At 38.1% G+C, this 24,795-nt stretch overlaps 1 protein-coding gene across 1 annotated transcript in view; it reads left to right on the top strand.

Annotated features, from left to right (window-relative positions):
- Positions 1-24,795, top strand: part of LOC124607517 (tripeptidyl-peptidase 2) — a 283,824-nt gene that overhangs the window by 66,367 nt on the left and 192,662 nt on the right. The window contains exons 3-5 of the mRNA XM_047139911.1: positions 2,492-2,659; positions 2,754-2,914; positions 19,705-19,868. Of these exons, the coding sequence (XP_046995867.1) occupies positions 2,492-2,659; positions 2,754-2,914; positions 19,705-19,868 (493 nt within the window). The remainder of the gene's footprint in view (positions 1-2,491; positions 2,660-2,753; positions 2,915-19,704; positions 19,869-24,795) is intronic.

The raw sequence follows: 24,795 nt of genomic DNA, 5'->3' as shown, positions 1-24,795 counted from the left end.
GAACATTGGCAAAAGCCGCGCAAGTATGATGGAATGTAGTCGAATTAACCCTTTGACTGCTACAGATGTGCTCTTTACATTCCATGTTGAAAGTTGCTTTGTTTTCACTGTACAGCTCAGCTAATGCTGCTATTTGTGCTTAGAGACTATGTTGAGGTCATTATGAAATACTTATCATCTGGATTTAAGAAAACTGTTTAGTGAAAAAAATTGATTTTTGCACATTTTTCAGTCTGATATCTTTGTTCGATAAAGAACTGAGTGTATTTTCTTTATTCATAATAATTACTGTGTGTGCTGCATCACATTAAGTACATTGAAATTTTAGAGTGTTTGCAGAGGTAAAAATGCATTGCGTAAACTTTATATATGGTCAATATTAGTCCACGAGTTACTGTTTATGAAATAAGATATTTAAATTTAATTTAAGACTGAGAGCAGAATGGTCTCACTTCGTTCTTGAGTTACTGGTTTTTTATATCCAGCAGACGATCTCATGCTACACGTCCTATTCTGTCCTTACGCGTTGAGGATACTGTATTCATAACAGTCGTCATATTTTATAAATTGTCAGAGATACTGATATGATGTTTATTGTGAAAGACAGCATACAAATGGGCACAATAGTTTTATGATAAGACTCGAAACTTATTTATTCACCGTGATGTGGAAGTACCTCATCCACAGCTGTGAGAGGTCGGCAGAATGGGGCCCTTAAACACATCAATAGCACTTAAGGGTAACCTAGGGGCTATGTTTAAACATGTCCTCAGAACTTGAGGAGCGGCAGAGGCTTCCAGGTTATCTTGTCAACAGTAGGTAATGAGCTAAATCACGTGATGCTGAGAGAGTTAGATTAAGAAATGAAACACTAAAAGTGATACATGAGTTTTGCTATTTGGACTCAAATTAACTAATAATGGGTGAAGTAAAGAGAACATAAACTGTAGATTGCCAATTCCAAAAAAAGTCTTTCTGAGGAAGATAAATTTAACATTATATATGAATTCAAGTGTTAGGAAATATTTTCTGAAGTTATTTGTCTGAAAGGTAGCCTTGTATGTGGAAGTGAAACATGGATGATATGCAGTTTCAGCAAGAAGAGAATAAAAGCTTTTGAAATTCAGTGGTACAGGAGAATGCTGAAGAGTATATGGTTAAATCACTTAATTAGTTTGGAAGATACAGACAAAATTGCGAAGAATATAAATTTGTTGCAAAAATTGACTAATGAAGTGATCAGTTGATAGGATGTATTCTGAGACAGCTAGGATTCATAAATTTGGAATTGGAGGGATGTGTGGCCAGTAAAAATTGTAATGGGAAACGAAGAGATGAATACAGTAAGAACTTCCAAATGGATGCAGATTACAGTAGTTGATTTGGAGATGAAGAGGATTGCACAGGATAGATTAGTGTGGAGAGCTGCATCAAACCAGTCTTTGTATTGAAGAGCACAATATCATCCTCATTGGTTTTATACAGGGATACTCACTGGGTACTCCCCTTTTATTACATTGGATGCTAATTCCATTGTACTGCAGGAAATCTACAGCTCTAGTTTGTTTTTGAGATTACTGCAATCAACTGCCTTTTGTTTTGTTCTTCAATTTTTATTATCGATTTCATAATGTGAATAATTCTCGCCACACTCGGTGCTTAAAAGTTTTGTGTATACATCTTGCCACAACCACACGACTCCCACACTGCTGCAGACAATCAATAAATATGTCCCATCTGATGATAAATTGCTAGGCAGTTTGAAACCAGTAATGTGATACTAAAAATTGAAAAATAAAGCAAAAGCTGACTGGTTGCAGTAATGTCAAGAAATTCTAGTTTGTGCCTAAGTTATGCTAGCACTTGATCTATAGTTATTGTATTTCCTCAAACTCCCCATTGTGTTTAATGTGATGGTATTCAGTTACACATACAAAAAAGTTACAAAATGATGATGTATTTTAAAACTTGTAGAAGCAACTGTGATGTGGATGATTTTCTGTTTTGTTCAGTCTGAAATTATTTAGGGACACGACATCTAAATGTTTTGTAGGTTATGGTATTATCCTCTGATCAAAATTTTAATCTATGAAAAATTGGATTTATGACATTTTATTTAAGTTTAAATGATACAGGTACTCAAGAAATGATAAAGTGCAGATAACAATCAATCATAGTCACTGCCACACACCTTAAAAGTTTAATCTTCACATCCACTTTTCTCATGTATGATCTGTTTACTTTCCCATATTTCTGTCATATGGTACTGCTTGGGTACTGCCATTACCCTATAAAACATGATTTGTGAGCATTTGTGGATTTTTCTGGTCAAGGTCCTGTTAATTGTCTAACACATTCTCTGAGATTTATGTTTTTATATTTAACTCCATTCTCTCACAGTAAGATAATGTATTCCCTAAGTGACCTGTATTGCATACCTCTTCAAAAATAAAATAAAATAAAAATTATGTGTATCTTTCTTTTTTTCTAGATTCCATCAGCTTGGAAAAACCCAAGTGGTGATTATCATATAGGAATTAAAAATGCTTTCGATCTGTATCCTTCCAAACTAAGAGAACGGATAGAGAAAGAGCGGAAAGAAAATCTTTGGGATCACGGACATAAGGCTGCTGTGTCAAAAGCAACAAGGGAACTACAGGTATTGGTTTTTTTTTCCCATTGTTAATCTGGAGTGAAGCACAGAGAAATGTTGGACCTCTAATGAAATTATTTATTGTCATGGACACTTCTAGGAATTTGAAGCAAAAAATACATCAAATTTATCTACAGCAGATAAATTGCAGAAAGAGGACTTCGAAGCAAGGGTGGATGTATTGACGTCACTTGATAAAAAATACAATGATGTTGGTCCAGCTTATGATTGCATTGTTTTCCATGATGGTGAAATGTGGAGGTGAGTATTTGCTCGTCCTAAGAATTGTGCTACATTATTTTTGTTTAATTGAGAGGACAGTTTCAATAGTAAATTGAGTAGGGAAATGAGTGACATGGAATGAAGGCTACTTGGACAGTGCATATTAATATTTAGCATCGTGGAATGTATTTCCTACTATTAAAATATTTTTCGTACAAGAAAAAGATTATAGAAGCACGCTAATGCATACACATTGCCATCACAACCTTAGATTTCCAGAAACTTTCATTTCTTGTAATGGCATGGTATTAGTTTGACAATGATTTTGATTATTTTTGTTTATTTTCAGTGCTCAGAGCAGCTGATATTATATAAAAACAAGCAGTTTTTGTTATTTTGTTCATGTTTACATTATTTATTCCTTGAGATGCGGAATCATAGTTTCCGTTTGATTGTATACATTGGACGTAGACAGTTATTTCCACTGGGAACTGTGGGCATAATCCGTATCACTTCAGGCAAAGGGATTACCTTCATAGTCTCGGATGTTATTGAATTTAGCATATGTTAAAATTCAGGAGGAAGTAAGAAACACATATTTTTTTTTGTTTTCTCCAAAAAAATTCCTGTCCCAAGATGCAGGCCCCAAAGGTGACACTGCAAACACCATTTTGAAGATGCGAATTTTGGAAAATTTTTAAAAATGCTGTATCTCTGCAACAGTCCTAGATATTTTGTTAGAATTTTTTTTTATTTGAAAGATAATTGCTTTATGATTACAATGGTATCCTCTGTTTGGAGGTATCTGTCAAATTTCTTTTACTGTCGCCTTTTGATTTTTTTTATAATCTACAGAAAGAATTTCTTTTCCAAAAATGCCAATCCAGAAAATTTAGATTTTTTTTTCTGTTTATTAGTACCATGTAGTACTATATTCTCTGTAAAGGAGAGCTTCCGCTTTTAAGTTGGACAGGTTTTCTTTTTAAAAACAATTTTTTTTAAACTTTCAGCAGTAATGTATGTCTTCACTGAAGTTGTCTCTTACTAATTTCTTTGTTACAGTGGTTATTTCTATTGTCCCTTTGCAGTTATTTCTTATCACTTTACTAGCGAGGTAGCGCAGTGGTTGGTACACTGGACTCACATATGTGAGGACAAAGTTTCAAACCTGTCTCCGGCCATCCTGATTTAGGTTTTCCGTGATTTCCCTCAGTCATTTCAGGCAAATGCCAGGATGGTTCCTTTCAAAGGGCACAACTGATTTGCTTCCCCATCCTTCCCAAATCCGAACTTGTGCTTCGTCTCTAATGACCTCGTTGTCAGCAGGATGTTAAATACTTATCTCCTCCTCCCCCTCCTGCTGCTGACACTTTCTTTGTTGCAGTTACTTCTTTTCACTTTCATTGTTACAGATATTTCTTACACTTCTTTGTAGTTTCTTGTCAGTTTCTTTGTCATGGTTGTTCATTGTAGGTTTCTGTATTCTAGTTGTTGAGTACTATTTTGTTTACTGAAGAGGCTTCTAAGAAATAAGACACCATCCAGTGAGTTTTGTGTTTTCGTAAGGAATTTGCCAGTTGACACAGTCGCAGTGCGTTTTGTGAAAAGGACTGTTTGAAATGTCTTCTGACTGGGGCCACAGGAGAGTGAAGGGTGCTGACTATTTGCATTTCCTTCAGAGTGATACATAAAACAAACAAAAAACACTTTGTTCAGGTTTTTTTGTGTTCTAAATGTTTTGACAGAATAACAGCTAAGATAGTACCTGAACTACCGTATTTACTCAAATCTAAGCCGCACTTTTTTCCGGTTTTTGTAATCCAAAAAACTGCCTGCAGCTTAGAATCAAGTTCGAAGTAAGTGGAAGTTCTGAAAGATGTTGGTAGATGCCGCCACAACTAACTTCTGCCATGGAATATATGTAGTGCTACACAGGCATTCTTTGCAGGCACAAAGATGAATACTGGTGCCAAAACCTCTGTGTCAGTAAATAAGGTAGAAGAAAAGCTTTTTTCCTCCACCCCGAGTTTCATCCACTGCATTTTCATATATTATCTAACGAAATAAATAGAAATTCCGTATTGTTCATCTTCGAATGTGGCAGCCTTTCAAATATTCGTAGCAACAAAAATAAATTTTACACAAAAATACCAACAATGCACAAGGCTTTAGTATTGTTGCATGAGTTGATGTGCTGGGGCTCATTAAGATTTCACATAGCGGCACCTTTTGCTTTGTGGAATTTTGTGAAGTACTTGTTGGTTGTATACATGGAAGAGGCCTGGAGATACTAGAAGGTTTCAGATAGATGATATAATGGTAAGACAGAGATTTAGGAACCAGGTTTTAAATTGTAAGACATTTCCAGGGGCAGATGTGGACTCTGGCCACAATCCATTGGTTATGAACTGCAGATTAAAACTGAAGAAACTACAAAAAGCTGGGAATTTAAGGAGATAGGACATGGATAAACTGACAGAAGCAGAGGTTGTAGAGTGTTTCAGGGAGAACATCAGGGAGTGATTGACAAGAATGGGGGCAAGAAATACAGTAGAAGAAGAATGGGTAGCTTTGAGAGATGAAATAGTAAAGGCAGCAGAGTATAAAGTAGGTAAAAAGATGAGGGCTAGTAGAAATCCTTGAGTAACAGAAGATATATTGAATTTAATTAATGAAAGGAGAAAATACAAAAATGCAGTAAATGAAGTAGGCAAAACGGAATACAAACATCTCAAAAATGAGATCGACAGGAAGTGCAAAATGTCTAAGCAGGGATGCCTAGAGGGCGAATGTAAGGATATAGAGGCATATATCACTTGGGGTAAGATAGATACTGCCTACAGGAAAATTAAGGAGAGCTTTGGAGAAAAGAGAACCACTTGCATGAATATAAAGAGCTCGGAGGGAAACCCAGTTCTAAGCAAAGAAGGGAAAGCAGAAAGGTGGAAGGAGTATATAGTGGTCTATACAAGGGTGGTGTACTTGAGGACAATATTATGGAAATGGAAGAGAATGTAGATGAAGATGAAATGGGAGATACGATGCTGCGAGAAGAGTTTGACAGAGCACTGAAAGACCTGAGTCGAAACAAGGCCCCAGGAGTAGACAATATTCCATTAGAACTACTGACGGCCTTGGGAGAGCCAGTCCTGACAAAACTCTACCATCTCGTGAGCAAGATGTATGAGACAGGCAAAATACCCTCATACTTCAAGAAGAATATAATAATTCCAATCCCAAAGAAAGCAGGCGTTGACAGATGTGAAAATTACTGAACTATCAGTTTAATAAGTCACAGCTGCAAAATACTAAGCGAATTCTTTACAGACGAATGGAAAAACTGATAGAAGCCGACCTCGGGAAAGATCAGTTTGGATTCCGTAGAAATGTTGGAACACGTGAGGCAATCCTGACCCTATGACTTATCTTAGAAAATAGATTAAGGTAAGGCAAACCTACGTTTTTAGCATTTGTAGACTTAGATAAAGCTTTTGACAATGTTGAGTGGAACTCTCTCTTTCAAATTCTGAAGGTGGCAGGGGTGATATACAGGGAGCCAAAGGCTATTTGCAATTTGTACAGAAACCAGATGGCAGTTATAAGAGTCGAGGGGCATGAAAGGGAAGCAGTGGTTGGGAAGGGAATGAGACAGGGTTGTGGCCTATCCCCGATGTTATTCAATCTGTACATTGAGCAAGCAGTAAAGGAAACAAAAGAAAAATTCGGAGTAGGAATTAAATCCATGGAGAAGAAATAAAAACTTTGAGGTTCGCCGATGACATTGTAATTCTGACAGAGACAGCAAAGGACCTGGAAGAGCAGCTGAACGGAATGGACAGTCTCTTGAAAGGAGGATATAAGATGAACATCAACAGAAGAAAAATGAGGATAATGGAATGTAATCGAATTAAATCGGGTGATGCTGCAGGAATTAGATTAGGAAATGAGAGGCTTAAAGTAGTAAATGAGTTTTGTTGTTTGGGGAGCAAAATAACTGATGGTCGAAGTAGAGAGGATATAAAATGTAGACTGGCAATGGCAAGGAAACCGTTTCTGAAGAAGAGAAGTATAGTTTTAAGTATAGAAGTATAGATTTAAGTATCAGGAAGTCATTTCTGAAAGTATTTATATGGAGTGTAGCCATGTATTGAAGTGAAACGTGGACGATAAGTAGTTCACACAAAGAGAATAGAAGCTTTTGAAATGTGGTGCTACAGAAGAATGCTGAAGATTATATGGGTAGATCACATAACAAATGAGGAGGTATTGAGTAGAATTGGGGAGAAGAGAAATTTGTGGCACAACTTGACTAGAAGAAGGACATGTTCTGAGGGATCAAGGGATCACCAGTTTAGTATTGGAGCACAGCGTGGAGGGTAAAAATTGTAGAGGGAGACCAAGAGATGAAATACACCAAGCATATTCAGAAGGATGTAGGTTGCAGTAGGTACTTGGAGATGAAGAAGCAAGCACAGGATAGAGTAGCATGGAGAGCTGCATCAAACCAGTCTCAGGACTGAAGACCACCACGACATACAGTTATTTCTTTTGGGAACAAAGTTCTAATCGTGTTGCAGGTGTGCGATACGGGATTGACGAGAGTAATGTCAGGCAATGGCGACTGCTGAGAAACAAATTATTTGAATGTTCAAGTAGCAGGAAAGCATGTAGTGGGCCTAAGTGTGGCCAATATAATGCACTAGAAGTGATTTTAAATGAATTGGTTAAGGAACGGCGTCAGAAATTCCTTCCTGTGAATGCCAAAATTTTAAAAATCAAGGCACATGAAATTGCTAGAGAGCAAAAAATCGAAAATTTTAAGGCTAGTTGCAGCTGGACTGATGTGTTCATCAGCCTTCACCTCAGAAGGCAAACTTCAGTTGCGCAGAAGCTTCTAAGTTATTTTCATTCTTATTTTATAAGTGTTGCTACTCTGCATTGTACAGGATAGAAAAGCGTGGAGAGCTGCATCAAACCAGTCTACGGTCTGAAGACGACGACGACAACAACAACAACACACTTCTGCATTTGAAGTCATCACTAAAAAACTACTACGAAAATCCGACTGGCGAGACTGTTTGGGATGTATGTCAATATGGCCAACTCTACGTTCTAAATTTTTTCCTACCTGTGACAAGAGATGGTTGCTAATAGGAACTTTTATGAATTGTGAATCACATGCAGTATTCTCTTCACCATAAGAATAATACGAATGTAAACATTATGCCATTTATTCTTTCGTGTTTGCTGCTGTCTCATTTAAATCCTGTCTGCCTAATAAACTACTAAACTCGAGTGAGACAACAGCAAACGCGGCAGAACATATCATGTCATGTTTATATTTGTGTTATTCTTATGCTGAATAGTGATACAGTCAGAAGTGAAGCACGGCAACTGACTAGATTTTTAAATCTAAAATGACTCTAATTTCTGTGCAGAATGTTATATACTAAAGAGGCCTCTGCAAAGATTTTCAAACATAGAAAATTTTTCGATAAACTCTCATTCAGAACATTTTCTATCATATGCAGTCTATTATTTGGTTCTTGTTGATCATTGTCAAAGAAAGCAGCAGTGTAAGTAACAACAAATAGTCTCTTGCCACTGTTTCGCTAATGATAAGATTCCTCTTTTATTATTATTATTATTATTATTATTATTATTATTATTATTTAATTGTAAGCGTCGGTAGCGTACACACAAGCAAGCCAAGCCGCGAGCGGCAACAGTTAACAAACACTCATTATCAGAATACGACAAACAATGCATGACACAGTGCAATAATGCATTTTCAGCTTAGAGTGACGTAAACGTCTATAACAAAGAGAACGGCACTTATCAGATCAAAGCAGAATAAGCAATTGATTTAAACCAGATGAAGCACATGAAAAAGGAAGGGTACCCCCTATAAATATGGGCGGAGCGCTTGATGCCTAGCAATGGCTACCTGGCAAAGCTTAACTGCTAAGCTTAAGACTTGAACCAAACTACTGTAGCTGTATCTTCATCCATTCGACCTAAATTGTGTCTCATGTTACAATGGACCAACTTTATTTCGTTTTGGAGGTGCGGTCTAAAACTTTTTTCTCCCCTTGAATTTAGAGTTTCAAATTTCAGGTGCGGCTTAGATTCGGGAAAGTTTTTTTCCTTGATTTCAAGTCTCATTTTTCAGGTGCGGGTTGGATTTGAGTGTGGCTTAGATTAGAGTAAATACGGTAGATGAAGCCTCCCATGGTGCATATGATGCAGATTTTGCATCAACAGAAGAAGAATTTAAATACCCTGAATCAGTCAACTGTGGTCAGTGAAGTCAAGCAATAAGCTCTATGAATCAAGAAAGTGCAGAGAAATTACTAAAGCTATGGATGAATACTCTACAGCAAAACTGATCACACTCTTCAAAGTAGAAATTCCATCTTCAGAAGAAAATGAACCAAAGCACTCTTGCACCTCTTGCCTGGATTTGTTCACAAATATCAATTCAGCTGTTGAATATTGTGCATCCTACAGTGAAAAGGTGCAAGTTTTAACCATTATTCCAGAGATTTTTAAAGAAAACAATTTTGAACCACATTCCATCAGTATCAAAGTACATGGTAGACAAATCAAAAAATGTGAGGTCTGTCAAAGGAGTCTTTGGAAGACCAGATCCCTATTATGGACATCTTGTAGAAGCAGCTAAAGTTCAAATATTACAATCATTTTATCTAGAAGATAAATGGGACTGTTCTCACCAGAGTGCCAACAAAAAAGACACTATAACTAAAAAAATTGAAGGTCAAAAAGCACATGACTCGTAGCATTAAAGACGCTTCTGCAATTTATGAGAACAGCTATACAACTTCACTTATTGGAAGATCAAAATTTTATGCACTACGACCCAAGTGGGTAGTTCCACATCGACGTAGTGATATGTTTATGTGTGTACTGTGTGAATTTTGAACTTTGTGTGGTAACTTTGAAGAACTTACTAGAGCATGTGATATGATACCTCGATTGGCCATATGAAGTCATTAGTAGTCTGTGACTGAAAGTGAGAGACTTGTTTGTTTCAAGAATCTGGTGACTGTCCTGGAAAGGGAAGACTGTCTTTAGACATTTGGCCTGGAAGATGTAGCAGCCAACTCTGCAGCAATTACATATGCGACATGGCAGGAAAATAAACTAATTAAGAAAACTGTTGTGTTTGACAGTTTCGTTGATGAACTTGGTAAGTGGTCAGTGAAAGAAATAATAACAACAACACATTGCAGAAGTGAAGGGGTGTGTACTGGCTGAAGAACTATGTTTGGTGCTTCACTGTGATTTTGCTGAGAACTAGTCTGAAATTCTTCCACAAGAAGTACCAGAATATCATTGGAGTAATGGCCAGGTTTCAATTTTTACCGGAGTGACACATTTTCAAAACAAAACCTTAAGTGTTGCAGTTATAAGTGATGACACAGGACATGACTCAGTACATGCTTTGCTAGCAGTGCATAAAATTCCTCAACTGAAAATGGGGGCAGAGAAAATCATCATTATTTCTGATGGTGCTCCTAGCCATTTTAAAAATAGTTACCAGCTGTTTGAGTTGAGTAAGTCACTTGTGCCAACTGACTGGGTATACAGTGCTACTGGTCATGGGAAGGGGCATTGTGATGATGTAGGCCTGGTGAAGCACCATGCTACAAAACATAATCTTTCCAGACCAAATACAGCTGCGATTTAGAGTGCTGGGGATTTTATGAGAGTCATGAAATCTTACACATCCACAGCCCTCATTCTTTTGTCCAAAGAGGAAATTGAAGAATTCCATAAGTGGAAAAAAGAACAACGGTCCAAAAAAACTACTCCTGTGAAAGGAATTCAGAAAAACAGTTTTGGACTCAAAGTGATGGGTGCACTCATATTGCATGCACTTTAAAGAGCAGGAAAGAAGAAATTTTGTTCGTTCGGACACCACCTCAGAAACAGCAGATTCGTAACCTGAGAAGCGGGATGTTTGTGGAGTGTATGTATGACTGTGACTGGAGGATTGCAGAGATTATAGACACCAGTTATGAGTTAAATGAAACTGTAGTGTACTTCATGCTACCACATGGACCAGCTGCTGGGTATAGGTTTCCAGCTGAAGGACAGCAACAATGCAGTCAGTGCTTACTTGCTGTTCACAATGTTTTGAAGAGTGTAAGTTCTCCAGTTCCTATTGGTTCAACAGAAAGGCATCACTCTATATCAAAGGAAGATACTAAAGCAGTGGAACACATTTTTAGTTCAATGACTGACTACTTTCAGTACGAAACAGAGTGCACCGAAGTTGTATAAATTGAAACCTTTAAGTCTTTGGACCTTTCACATATATTTTGGAACCATTTAAAATGCTAGAAAAATGAGTCTCTTGCTCATCTTTCAAAACTAAAATTGTGTTAAATAAGGCTAGGTTTTAATTTTTATGAGCCTGAGCCATACAGATTTTATGTATGGCAATAATTTCAGTTTTTTATAAGACATGTTCAACCTAAAAGTGGAAGCTCTCCTTTTCAGGTAATGTAGAACTATGTGGTACTAATCAACAGAAAAAAAATCAAAATTGGCATTTTTGAAAAAAAAACTCCATAAATTATAAAAAAAAGGTTCAGAATGCTATAGTAAAAGAAATTTGACAGGTAAGTCCAAATGGAGGATTTATTTGTAATCATAAAGCAATTATTTTTCAAATAAAAATTCCAGCAAAATATTTAGAGCTGTTCCAGAGATGCAGCATTTTAAAAATTTTTCGAAAATTCGCATCTTAAAATGGCATGTGCAGTGTCATCTTTGGAGGGCTGTATCTTGGAGCAGATTTTTTTTTTACTTTGGAGGGCTGTATCTTGGAGCACAAATTTTTTTAGAGAAAAACAAAAAATATTTGTTCCTTACTTAGTCCTTCATTTTAACATTTGCTAAATTCAATAACATCAGAGACTGTGAAGATAAGATTTTTTTTCCTAGCCTGCCTGAATTGATACTTTAGTTACGTCAGTACCAACAAAATGTTATTTATTGTTCAATTAACACAAATCTAATGTTCTTCTGGTGTTAACTGCAAGTTGAGGTGCGTGACCATACATGGAACAAACATTTGTATATTTCTTTATTGTACAGTTTGCCAAAACGTGTTATCAATATGAGAGATTTTTATATACTTCATGATGCCCAGTGTGACTCAGAAAGGTCAAGCAGCAGGGTGTTACATAAGGGGCATTCAAATGAAACCCAGTCACAAGTGTAAAGGAATGGTAACAATATTATTAACTCAAAAATGCAGTTATACGCAGTACACATACTCAAAAATAGCCACAAAAACTGTTGGCACATTTATCCCATTGTGGCACTAGCCAGACGATTCCATCCTTGAAGAAGCTAGTAGGCTGCTCTCAGATCCAGGCCTGAACCCAGTCATACACTTTGCCATCCATTACGAATCGATGTCCGTGAATAGCTTGTTTTAGAGGTCCAAACACACGAAAGTTGCACGGTGAAAGGTTGGGACTGTACGGCAGATGTTCCAGCGTTTCTCATAGAAATTGCTGCAATGTTGTCTTCACCGTATTTGTCATGTGTGGGTGGGCATTATCATGCAGGATGATAACACTAGTGGACAACATGCCTCGGTGTTTCGACTTGATTGCTCGTCTAAGGTTCTGTAAAGTGGCTTGATAATGCGGGGAATTGATGGTGGTACCCTCTTCCAGGAACTCTACATGCAGTGGGCCCTTGTGTTCAAAGGAGGAGGACATCATGACCTTACCAGACTGGTGTGCATGGCCTTTGATTTCTTTGGAGGTTGTGATGTCACGTGTTTCCACTGCTTACTCTGACGCTTGCTTTCTACTTCAAAATGGTGACACCATGTTTCATCACCTGTGACGATGCGAAAGGCATATTCCTCCTCATGACAATGTTGCAGATGACTCAAAGACAGCACCATTCGAGTATTGCACTGTTGTGTGGTCAGTTGATGGGGAACCCACTGTGCACAGATTTTTCAAAGGTTCAGGTGTTGATGCATTATGGTGAGTGAGGTGCCCGTGTTAATACCCAGTAACTGATGGATCTCATCCATGATGATTCTGTGGTTGTCAAAGACTAAAGCATTCACTTCTGCGACCATTTCTGGTGTGATGACACAATGAGCCTGTCCAGGACGAGCATAGTCTTCCAGTGACTCACGCCCCTCAAGGAACCGTTTGTGCCATTCCACAACACTTGAATGACTCAGACTGTACTTGCCACGCACAGCCTTCATCCGTTGATACATTTCTCAGCCTCCAACTCCCTCTGCCAGGAAAAATTGAATCACTCCTCATTGTTCCTGCTTATTCACCTGCATGTTCAGTAGTGGAAGATACTTGTGTGACCACCTTCTCCTCGGCGTGAAACCACACTGGTGGTATGCAACATCTCAAACGGTGCACACGCGTCCGCCTCTCTACTGATGGATGGCACCACCATACCCGCAGTAAGGTGTTGCCACCTTACGTGTAAGGCAAAGGTAGACCCACTGATTAGGTTTCATTTGAATGAACCTTATATAAGATATGACCATAGGCAGGTTGTTGCTTCAGTATTCTTCCCTTTTCTAACTACCGATATATGAGAGTGTCTTTTAATCATTCCTGTATGCAACTTGACATGTCTTCTTTACAGTAAGTAGCAATCTGGTCTTCCTACATTGTTGACATTCCTACGTGGATTTTCCATTGTTTAATATCATAAGTCAGTAAGTATAGTCTGTAAGAACCAAAATAAACATAGTATGTCCCAGTATATTGATGTGATAATTCAAAATATGCCACAATTTTGCCATGTGCAGGAACCACGTAAAAGGCACTACCTTTCTATATGCTAAAGTCTAAGTACTGTATATTTATCATCCAGTTATAGTTTTGTGAATTTTTTAATAGCTGAAAATTATTATGGCCTTAAGAGGTGTTACCTGATTTTGAAACAGAAATAAATATTGAACAGGAGGATGTTTGCCAGTCAGCAACACATCACTTAATTATTCCAGCAAAGCATGCAGGAGGAATAATATACAGTTACAGTTAAGTGAGAAGTAAATCTACCACCAACCAAAATCTTCATTTGAATATTAGTGTGATACGTGGTTCTGTTGGAGGCTATAACATCCTCAACTCCATTATTACAATTCTTAACTTCTTTGCTGCTAAAGACATGCTTGCCACAGGCCATGCCGAGGGCATTGTCTCCCTAGCTCAAGCCAACTACATGCACCAGCCAGCTGGTACTGTGCTGTATATATTTTGAATGTACCTTGTGAGCTAAGTGTTGTAGAATCCAGTTCATCTGCATTCTTAGTGCATTCTGGCACAATAAATCATTCAAAAACAATTCACAAGGGAAATGAAGTGCTTGCTGGAACACACTTTAAATGCATTCGAATATATTTAGAGTACAAATAATATTAATTGTTCCGAGGCAAACTTCGATTACAAAATCTTTCCTTTACATCAGAATAATTTGATTAGAACATAAAGAGATGAATCTGTACAATTTTTTTATTAGCTGATGCAATGTAGGCTGTGTTTTTACTTGATTCATGGAATAGGTATGGCTGCATATGAAGAATGATGTCTGTCAGTTGCCAGCATACTACTTCATCTAGAGAGATGCCTAAATCTCAGAATATTTTAGTGTTTGAATATTTTTTTGGTGTGTAGTGTTTTAATCATTTTCATGTTCCCAGACACCATTCATGGCCGAAAATCATGATACATGAATATAGTTGTCTACAGTACATCGAAATAATTTTAGTGCATCTTAAGGTGATGAATATGTACAATTTCTGTTTTACCTGCACAATGTGTACTGTGCAGTTACATCATGAGCAAAGTTGATATAGATAGCATTTATGAACAGCAAGTCTGTTCCTTCCTAGTATACTTCATTTGACGACACACTCAGAAGTGAGGGAATTAATAGTTTAAATGCTTTTTACAATGTTCAGTGTGTATCGTCAGTCCTTATTTACATCAATTTTTGGGCTGAAAAAATCAGGGTACACAAAGATAATCGTTAGCTTCTCATTGGAATAATTTCATCCCATTTGTAAGTGATGAATATTTACAGTTTTTTTTAACTGGTGAAGTGAATCCTGTGCGTTTACTTCACGTACAGTCCAGATATTTTTAAACTGGAAGTTTATTTGGTGCCAGCGTATTTCATCTAGTGGAAAGGCACTCCGAACTCAAGAACTTGGTACTAAAAAAGATATCTGGAGAGATGATGTTGGGAACTGTTTGAATATTTTTGACATCTATTGTAAATATTTTCCATTCCTCTTTTTTATCGGGGCTTTTGACCTGCAATAGTGAAGTTAAAAATTATATTTTTATAACTGTCAATTAATTTCATCTATCAGGTTTAGTTCCTGATGATTAGTTATGTACCCTTGCTTCCCAGCACTTGGAACAGCATCCAGACACGGACTCGGTAAGTTATCCAAACTGCTGACATTCTACTGCTGCCTGGGGCACTGCTGTCCAACCACTATCCTACCACTATCCTACCCAGTGTGCTGCTCCTCATCAACTCCTCATAGCACCCTGACTCTGCCCAGCTAACCTTTTCAGTTTGCTACATCTGCCTAAATGCTCTACCAGCACTTCACGAAATCTAGAGAGGAAACACTCCTGGAACACTGTTGTTAACCTTTCCACCAAAATCGTCAGTACCACTGAAGTTTTGGTCCTAACCAAAGGCCTCATCTGCAGGCCTGCACCCAAATCTAATATCCCCCTGCCCCACCCACCTAACCACCCCCTTGTCACCTTCCAGGAATTCCTTAGCTCAAACTTGGCCTTTCCATCCTTTCCCAAGTCCCTTTGTAAGATTACCAACGTTTCAGCAGAAGAAATGGCAGTCGTACACAGCCGAAAAACAGATCCTGATGTAATCAGCCTCCCTGTAGTCAAAGGTTAAACCACTGTCATGAATCGCAGAGAACTACCAGGCAGAAGGCCTCTGCAAATTTTATGACTCCTCAATCTATAATCTGTGCTAGAGTGATCCATCCGAGAAATCCAACATACCTCCAATCTATGTCTAATGAGTTAGGTCCTCCCCAGAACCTATCCCCTGAATGCATCTCTCTCCCAGCCCTGTGACAGCCTGTGCGTGCGCGCACACGCACGCACGCACGCACGCACGCACACACACACATACACACACACACACACACACACACACACACACACACACACACACACTAAATGCTCACCAAATTCCACAAACCCAACAATTACCAACACTGAAAGAATTTTGACCCTCATTGACAAACACCTCCAGCCAATTATCCAAAATTGAGCCCCCACATCAAAGGTACCAACACTTTCTTCACCAAATTTTCACTATCCCCACGCCTTTACCTCTTGAGTCCTACTGCTCATTGCAGTTGATGCCAGTATCCTATACACCAATGTCCCTCATGCCCTTGGTCTTGTCACTATTGGATGCTACCTCTCCCAATGTCCTTCAGACTCCAAACCCACTACGCCATCCACCTTACTAACTTTATCCTAACACACAATTACTTCTCCTTTGAAGGGAGGTATACAAACAAATCCACAGCACAGTGGTGGCACCTGCATGACGCCCTCCTATGCCAGCCTGTTCATGAGCCTTCTGGGGGCAACCTTCTTAGCCTCCTGAACCCCCTACACCCCTTGTCTTTTCAGGTTCACTGATGATATCTTCATGATCTGGACACAGCCAAGATACCTTATCCTCATTCCTTCACAAACTCAACACCTTCTCTCCCATCCACTTCATGTGGTCCTTTTCAACACAGCATGCCACCTTCTGGATATTGACTATCTTCTCCCTGATGGTTCCATCCTCACCTCTGTTCACATTAAACTCACCAACAGCACCTGCATTTTTACAGCTGCCATCCTTTCAACACCAAAGAATCACTCCCATACAGCCTGTCAACTCTGGGACTGAGCATTTGCAGTTACAAGAACTCCCTTTTGCAGTAAGAATTTCCCATGATATGTTTCCATAACCCCCCCCCCCCCCCCCCCCCCCCCAAAGAATCAGCTACAAAGGAGTACCCACTTTGTCACACAATACTACCCTGGACTGGGACAACTGGTCCACATGATTTTTCAGGGCTTTGATTATCGTGATGCCCTGAAATGAGGGGCGTCATACCCAAGACCGTTAACACTCCTATGAAAGTGCTGTTAAATCACCCACCCAACCTCCACAGCATCTTAGTCCATCCTTGTGACACGCCCAATCTGAACCCCTCACCTCAGGGATCATATCCCTCTGGAAGGCCCAGCTGCAAGACACGCCCAATCCACTTGCCTAGCACTTCCTATTCCAATCCTTTCACAGGTTTTTCCTACCCCATCAGAGGCTGGGCTACTTATGAAAGCAGCCATGTTATATACCAGCTCTGCTGCAGTGTTTGTACAACTTTTTATTTGTGCGACTACCAACCAGCTGTCCACTAGGGCAAATAACTGCTGGCAAACTGTGGCCAAGAGCAAAGTAGAGAACCTTGTGGCACAAAATGCAACTGAACATAACAGGCTTGATTTCAATGACTGCTTCAGAACCCAAGCCATCTAGATCTTCTTCCCCACTAATAAAAAATGGCAAAAAGCAAATGTATGAAAAGCAGAACATATTTGTTCAGCATGGTAAGAAGTAATCTTTAAGCCACTAAAATTTGAAATAAAAGTTTTAATTTTTTTAAAAAGTGGTTTAAACTTTCTGACAGATTCAGTGTGCCAAACCAAACTGGAACTTCGAAACTTTACCTTTTGCAGAAGACTGAAATATCCGGGGCAACTCGTGACCTGCCCTCACAGCTTCAGTTGTCAGTACCTCTCTTCTGCTTTCCAGTTTTGCAGAAGCTCTCGTGGATGTCTTGCAAGACTAGTGCTCCTGGAAGAAAGGATACTACAGAGAAATGGCTTAGCACAGCCTGGAGCATTTAAATGAGACATTGAGCAAACGCATCACAATATTTAAATCTGAAATCCAAATAGAATTGACCGTCTGTGTAGAAGTTGTCACTGGAAGCACCAAAGTGTAAATATCAGAAGATGCTTTCCTCTGTGTGCAACAATTCCATTATTCATATTCAACCCAGGACTTTGCAGTACTGTAATACAATTTTAATATTAGGCAATCAGTGCTTGTATCCAGCTGTTGTAATAGTAGTAGAGGACCTGGGAAGGAGCATGATACAGTGATTTGAAACTAGTGGTGAAGCTCCCCCTCTACATCCTCACAGTTATGTAGTGTTGAGCTTTGAATTTATATTAGGATGCTAGGAACAGAAATAAGGAAAAATGGGAACAGGGGTGCAGATTGATGATGTATCGATTTACGATCTGTTGTGTGCCAATAATCTGGAAAAAACCAAGGATAAGGCTGCCTGAAGCTTCCACTTTTGTGGATAGTGTAGTCATCACCACTCCATTGTAACATATTTCATATGGTACTAGTGTTCTGGCTTAGAGATATTTTAGATCAGTGCATGCTGTTGTGAAACTCTTAATTTAAAGTAGTAGGAAAGATAAGAGACAAAGAAATAGAATTTTTGTGGTTAAGTTTGAGCAAGGGAATTGTAATAGTACATAAGAGTTGGAGGGGAGGGGTACAGTTGGGAAAACAAGATTGACTGGAAGGTTTCTAAAAGATTTGCATTTAGGAGGATTATATGTATTTATTTCATTAAAAAGTAAGCAAAGAACATAGAGAAATGTCTGAGTGGTAGTATGAGATGAACAATGGGATGTTGCATTAAAATTTCACAAAAAGAAGACAGAAAAAAATATTTTTACAGGCCAATATCCTTGCTACCAGTGTGTTCAAAGACATTTGCGTACCTATGTAGTAGCACTTCACAATACACACAATTTATCAGAATTGTAAGGTTGGCTTCAGGAAAGGACAAACAACGGAAAATAGTTTATTCTTTTGCATGTGAATCACTTACAGGGCTGAAGGATACAGTGAGAAAGGAGGCATGATCTTTGTTGTAGCAAAAATGTTATATGGGTATTGCATTCAGAAAGACGGAAGAAAATCAATGAATAATTTGAACACTGATTAAGAGATCTGGAATGGAATTTGGAAGCTACACTGAAAAATTATCAATGTAGATGTTAGCTTTGTAGATTCTGTTCATTGCTGATGAAACATGATTTGTAATAATAATATCACAAGTATTTTTATGGAGATGGTAGTGTACAGTTTTAATGAGCATTAAGAACGGCATTGTGCAACACACAGATGAAATGGTATATCGGGCCCAACCAGATGAAGATCTGATTCAAGATTAACTGTGATAAAAGTGTGCATTCTGCCAATTATGGGTTATGGGCACTGCTGATGGGTATTGCCCAAAGTTGTAATGCCTTTCCATCAATACTTGGGAACTTCAAATGAGATCCTTGCAAAATATAAGTACTTGATTAATTTCTTGATAATTTACTTGTGTTTGCTATTTAGCGTCATGTGAAGTGAAATATATGGTCTGATAAGACAATAAACAAACCATCCAGGAAGACACACTCGTCATACAAAATTCATAATTCTGGCAAGGAGTTGAAAGTGATAAAATACCAGATTAAAAGTAGTTTAATGGGTGTAAATTGTGTGCACTTTATCTAATTCTACCTGTGCTAATTTTATTTTTTCTGTAATTAATTATATCAAGTCCTATGAGACTGTAGCAATTCATTGTTATTCATAGTTCCTTCAGAATAATTGGTATGAAATTTCACATTGTTAACCAAACAATTTAATGTTGTTGCTTTCAGAGCCTGTTTGGATACAACTGAATGTGGAGATTTGGAAAAGTGCAAAGTGTTGGGGGAATACAGTAAGACACAAGAGTTTTCAGTGCTCACAAAGTCTGATCTTCTCAATTACAGTATTAACGTGCACAATGATGGAAATACCCTTGAAGTTGTCAGCATGTGCTGTAAGTTAATTTTTCTCATTTTTATTTAAATTGATGATACTCTTTGTAATTGCAAAGTTATTGAAATGTGCTTTCCAGAGTAAAAATTTGTTCCAACAGAAATAATTTGCTAATCAGAATAAAATAATGTACTAATATCAGTGGAAAGATAGTACTGTTTTCTGTCAGTTTACTTGAATGACACAATCACAACTTGCAGGTATTAGTAACATTGCTCTGTGTCTGCACAGGGTATGTACTCTGCTGTTTGAAAGAGCTTTAAAGTGTACCATACTGCAGCTTGATGATTTTGTTTTTAATATATGAACTAAGCGGAAGATCACTTAAAGAAAATTCACTTTCAGCATGTAGCCAAGTCATTATACAATCTGACCTTTTCAGACCTACCCCATTTTCATCCTGTGTGAGCCTCTCCTTTCTTTTTGTGCTGCATAGTTTCTTGTGAGAGGCACTGGCTACATGAAAGTTATCTTCTTCCACAGTAAAGTGATGTTAGTGTAGGAGTTATCTTCAGTAAGACATCCCCAGTTTTTTCTAAGGGATTTGAGGATTTTAAAATGAGCTGTTCCTTTTATTTTTGCAGTGTACATTAACCAAGCCATTTTTTACTGTGTTGATAATCTCCTGATTTCAGATTTTGCATCAAATTGAAACCCGAAATTGATAGCAGTGAGATTTTTGGGGAAATTTTAAATATATATTGAAAAAACAGCTAATGGGAAATGAAGGTGGCATATTTGTTGCAGTAGACAAGAAACTCAAATCCACAGAGATAAAAATTGAAGCTGCATGTGAGATTGTTTGGGCAAGATAATCAGGGGTGGGCATAAAAAATTGATTGGATCCCTCTGTTGCCCACCAGACTCATCTCCGGATGTAACTGAAGGCCATAGAGCAAACTTGAATTCCCCCGCACTAAAGTTCCCCAACCACATTGTAATCATCGGTGGAGACTTTAATCATCCAACAATTAATTGGGAAAATTATAGTTTTGTTAGTGGTAGGTGTGATAAGATATCCTATGAAACATTACTGAATGCCTTCTCTGAAAACTACCTAGAACAGATAGTTAGGAACCCCACTCATGATAGAAATATATTGGATCTAATGGCAACAAATAGACATGACCTCTTTGAGGATGTCCACAATGAAACTGGTATCAGTGACCATGACATGGTTATGGCAGCAATGACTACCAAAGTACAAAGGACAACTAAACCAAGCAGAAAGATATACAGGGTGAGTCAAAAGTCTTTGGACACCATTATAAGTTGGAAGATTAAAGGGAAATTGAAATTTGATGATGGGAACATAGGTTTGATGTGGGGCCGCAACTTTTGTAGTGAATTTCGTTCATGGCCGCCATCTTGAAATCCGCCATTTTGGATTCAAGACTTTTTTTATGGGAAGGGGGGTGTATGACACATCAAATAACACTTGCTTGAGCTCTGGAATTGAGTGGTGTAATTTGTTTTTGTCTATCTTGTACAGTTTAGAAGTTATTAATGTTCAAAGTTACGTGGAACAAAGAGAGATATGAGTCGGTATAAAGGTAACTTCGAACATTAATAACTTCTAAACTGTATAAGATAGACAAAAACAAATTGCACCACTCAATTCCAGAGCTCAAGCGAGTGTTATTTGATGTGTCATACACCCCCTTCCCATAAAAAAAAGACTTGAATCCAAAATGGCGGCCATGAATGACATTCACTCCAAAAGTTGCGGCCCCAAGTCAAACCTATGTTCCCATCATCACATTTCAATTTTCCCTTTAATCTTCCAACTTATGAAGGTGTCAAGGACTTTTGACTCGCCCTGTATATGTTCGATAAACTAGATAAAAAATCAGTAGTGTAAGGAGCTTTGGCTCATGTTTAAAGGAATAGTTGACCTTGCACTGGATAGATATGTACCCAGTAGAACAGTTCATAATGGTAGGGAACTTCCGTGGTATAAAGTCACTGTAAAGAAACTTCTAAAGAAAATGATTATTGCATAATAGGTGTAAAACACAGTGTAGGGCTCTACATAGAGAGATGCTGAATGAAATGCAGTTGGCTGTCAAGAGAACAGTGTATGTTGGTTTCAGTGACTCTACTGTAGCAGAATATTATCAAGTGATCTTTCACAAAGCCCAAGGAAATTCTGTTCATATGTAAAGGCTGTTAGTGGCACCGAAGTTAGTGTCCAGTCCCCACCGAAAGAGACAGGAACTAAAATTGAGGGTAGCAAAGCAAAAGCTGGAATGCTTAACTCCATCATCAGATGTTACTTACAAAGGAAAACGCAGGAGAGTTGCCCCAATTAAATCCTCTTACCACTGAAAAGATGAATGAGTAAGTAATAGTGTCATTGGTGTTGAGAAACAGCTGAAATTGTTAAAATTGAACAAAGGTCCAGGGCCTGATGGAATCCTTGTCAGATTCTGTACTGAATTTGCAGCTGAGCTAGCCCCTCTTCTAACTATAATCTATTATAGATTCCTTGAACAAAAAACTGTGCTCGGTAGTTAGAAGAAATCACAGCTAACACCTATCTACGAGAAGGACACTAGAAGAGAACCCTAATACATTTGACATCGATTTGTTGTAGACTATTAGAACCTATTCTGAGATCAAACATAATAAGGTATCTTGAATAGAATAACCTCCTCCATGCTATCCAGTATGGATCTCAAAAACATAATCATGTGAAACCCAACACACATTTTTCTCATATGACATACTGAAACCTTTGTAAGTAGTCAGGTAGATGTAGTATTTCTTGATTTCCAAAAAGCATTTGACTCAGTACCACACCTGCACTTACTGTTCAATCATACAGGGTATTAAGTGAAATTTGAGACTGGATGAAGGACTTGTTGCTAGGGAGGACACAGCAAGCTATCTTGGATAGAGGATCAACATCAGATACAGGAATAACTTTGGATTTGCTCCAGGGAAATGTTGTGGTACCCTCACTGTTCATGTTGTATGTCAATGACCTTGCAAACAATACGAATACTAACCTCAGACTTTTTGCCAGATGATGCAGTCACCTATAATGAAGTTCTGTTTGAAAGAAGCAGCATAAACATTCAGTCAGATCATGATAGGATATAAAAGTGGCACAAAGACTGGCAACAGAAATGTAAAATTGTGCACTTCACAAAATGAAAAAAATATATACTACGACTGTTGTATCAATGAGTCATAGTTGGAATTGGCCAATGCATACAAATACCTGGGTTTAAGACTTTGTAGTGATATGAAACTGAATAATAACATAAGCTCTGTTGTGGGTAAAGCAGTTGGTAGACTTCAGTGTATTGGTAGAATACCAATGCAATCAGTCTACAAATTGAAGTTGTTTGCAAATCACTCATGTGACCCATTCTAGAATATTGTTAAAGTGAGTAGGATCCATACAAAGTAGGACTAACAGGGATATTGACTGTGTGCAGGGAAAGGCAGCACAAATGGCCACAGGTTTACTTGACTTGTAGGAGAGTCTTACAGTGAAGCTAAAGGAACTGATCTGGCAGACTATTTAAGACAGACATGAACTATCTCCAGAAAGTCTGTTAAGTTTTTCAATACCCAACTTTAAAGGATTACTCTAGGAATATACTACTACCCCCTACGTATTGCTCACATTGGGATTGTAAGAAGAAGATTAGAAAAATTATAGTACCCACAGAGGCATTCAAATCAGTCATTCTTCCCATGCCCCATACATAATGGAATGGAAAGGAACCCTAATAACTGGTACAATAGGACATACCCTCTGCCATGTGTTTTGCAGTCTTTTGCAGAGGATTGATGTAGATGTAGATTATAATTTTTTCCTAGTATATTTCAACAGCATAGTTGATTAACCTCAGGTGTGTCAAGCACAGATCATGGCCAGTCCTTGTTTGTGGACTCCAACCAAGCTGTGAGTTGGACAGACTGCAGATTGTCCTTTTATATCAACTGTTATCTCCTGGCACTAATGATCATGTTATTTTGCAAGTCAACTGTGAAGTATTGCCTATTTAATCCTGTTGAAGCATACGATCCAGCACTTAATGTGCTCACATTTTGTTGGAAATAATCAGTCCAATATGGACTATGGCTCACAAGCAAATGTGTGCAACAGAGTAACTCTGTTGACGCTGGAAAACTATCACTATTATGAAAGTCCTGGACATTGCATGTCCTGCTCATGATTTGTTTGGACTCCAAACAGTGAGTGACCAAAATCTGTGCTCATCATGTGAGAGGGTCACAGCTGGGGAAGGTGCTGAAATATTCCGGGAAAAAAATACCTACTTGGCAGTAAACTTAGCTGACATAGCTCCTTTGCCCGCAACATCAATTTTTCTTCCTTGTTTCTTGCTCATTATGAGATACTTTAGCCATTATAGTTACAGTTCATTTCCTTACATAACAATTGAAGTAATTTACTCGAGTAGCTTGAAATATTCGTTTATAGCATTTCTTGGAGTTTTCACAGTGGTATGAATATGAGTTTCCAGGAGTGAAGCCAGATCATTATTATTTCCTGGGCCAGTATTTCACCTAGTAACTCCCAACCATTCTTGATGAACAACAGAGACTTCCATCACAGATCAGTGTTGCTTAATGGAACATACGTCACTAATAAAAGTTGTGATCCACTAATGCAGTGATTGAGAGTCAAGCTTGTCTGTAATCAAACTGGTGGCTTGTGTCAGAACAGTAAACAAGGAAGACTTACAACAAACTTGCATTTTAGAAGCAGACTGTTAGATCCCCAAGTCTTTAAAGAATTGAATTCCCTTGTATAAAACAGCTTCAGGTGCGTGATTACCTTAAAAATGAGTTAATGTGTTGAGTGTTTAATCAAAAACACGTAAGCAACAAAAAGTTTACAAAAGGTTGGAAATTACGCTTAGTTTCTTGGAAGACGCTGTGTGCCTTCT

The sequence above is a fragment of the Schistocerca americana genome, chromosome 3 (assembly GCF_021461395.2).
Source record: "Schistocerca americana isolate TAMUIC-IGC-003095 chromosome 3, iqSchAmer2.1, whole genome shotgun sequence".
Taxonomy (NCBI): Eukaryota; Metazoa; Arthropoda; class Insecta; order Orthoptera; family Acrididae; genus Schistocerca; species Schistocerca americana.
This window is presented reverse-complemented; position numbering and strand designations above follow the sequence as displayed.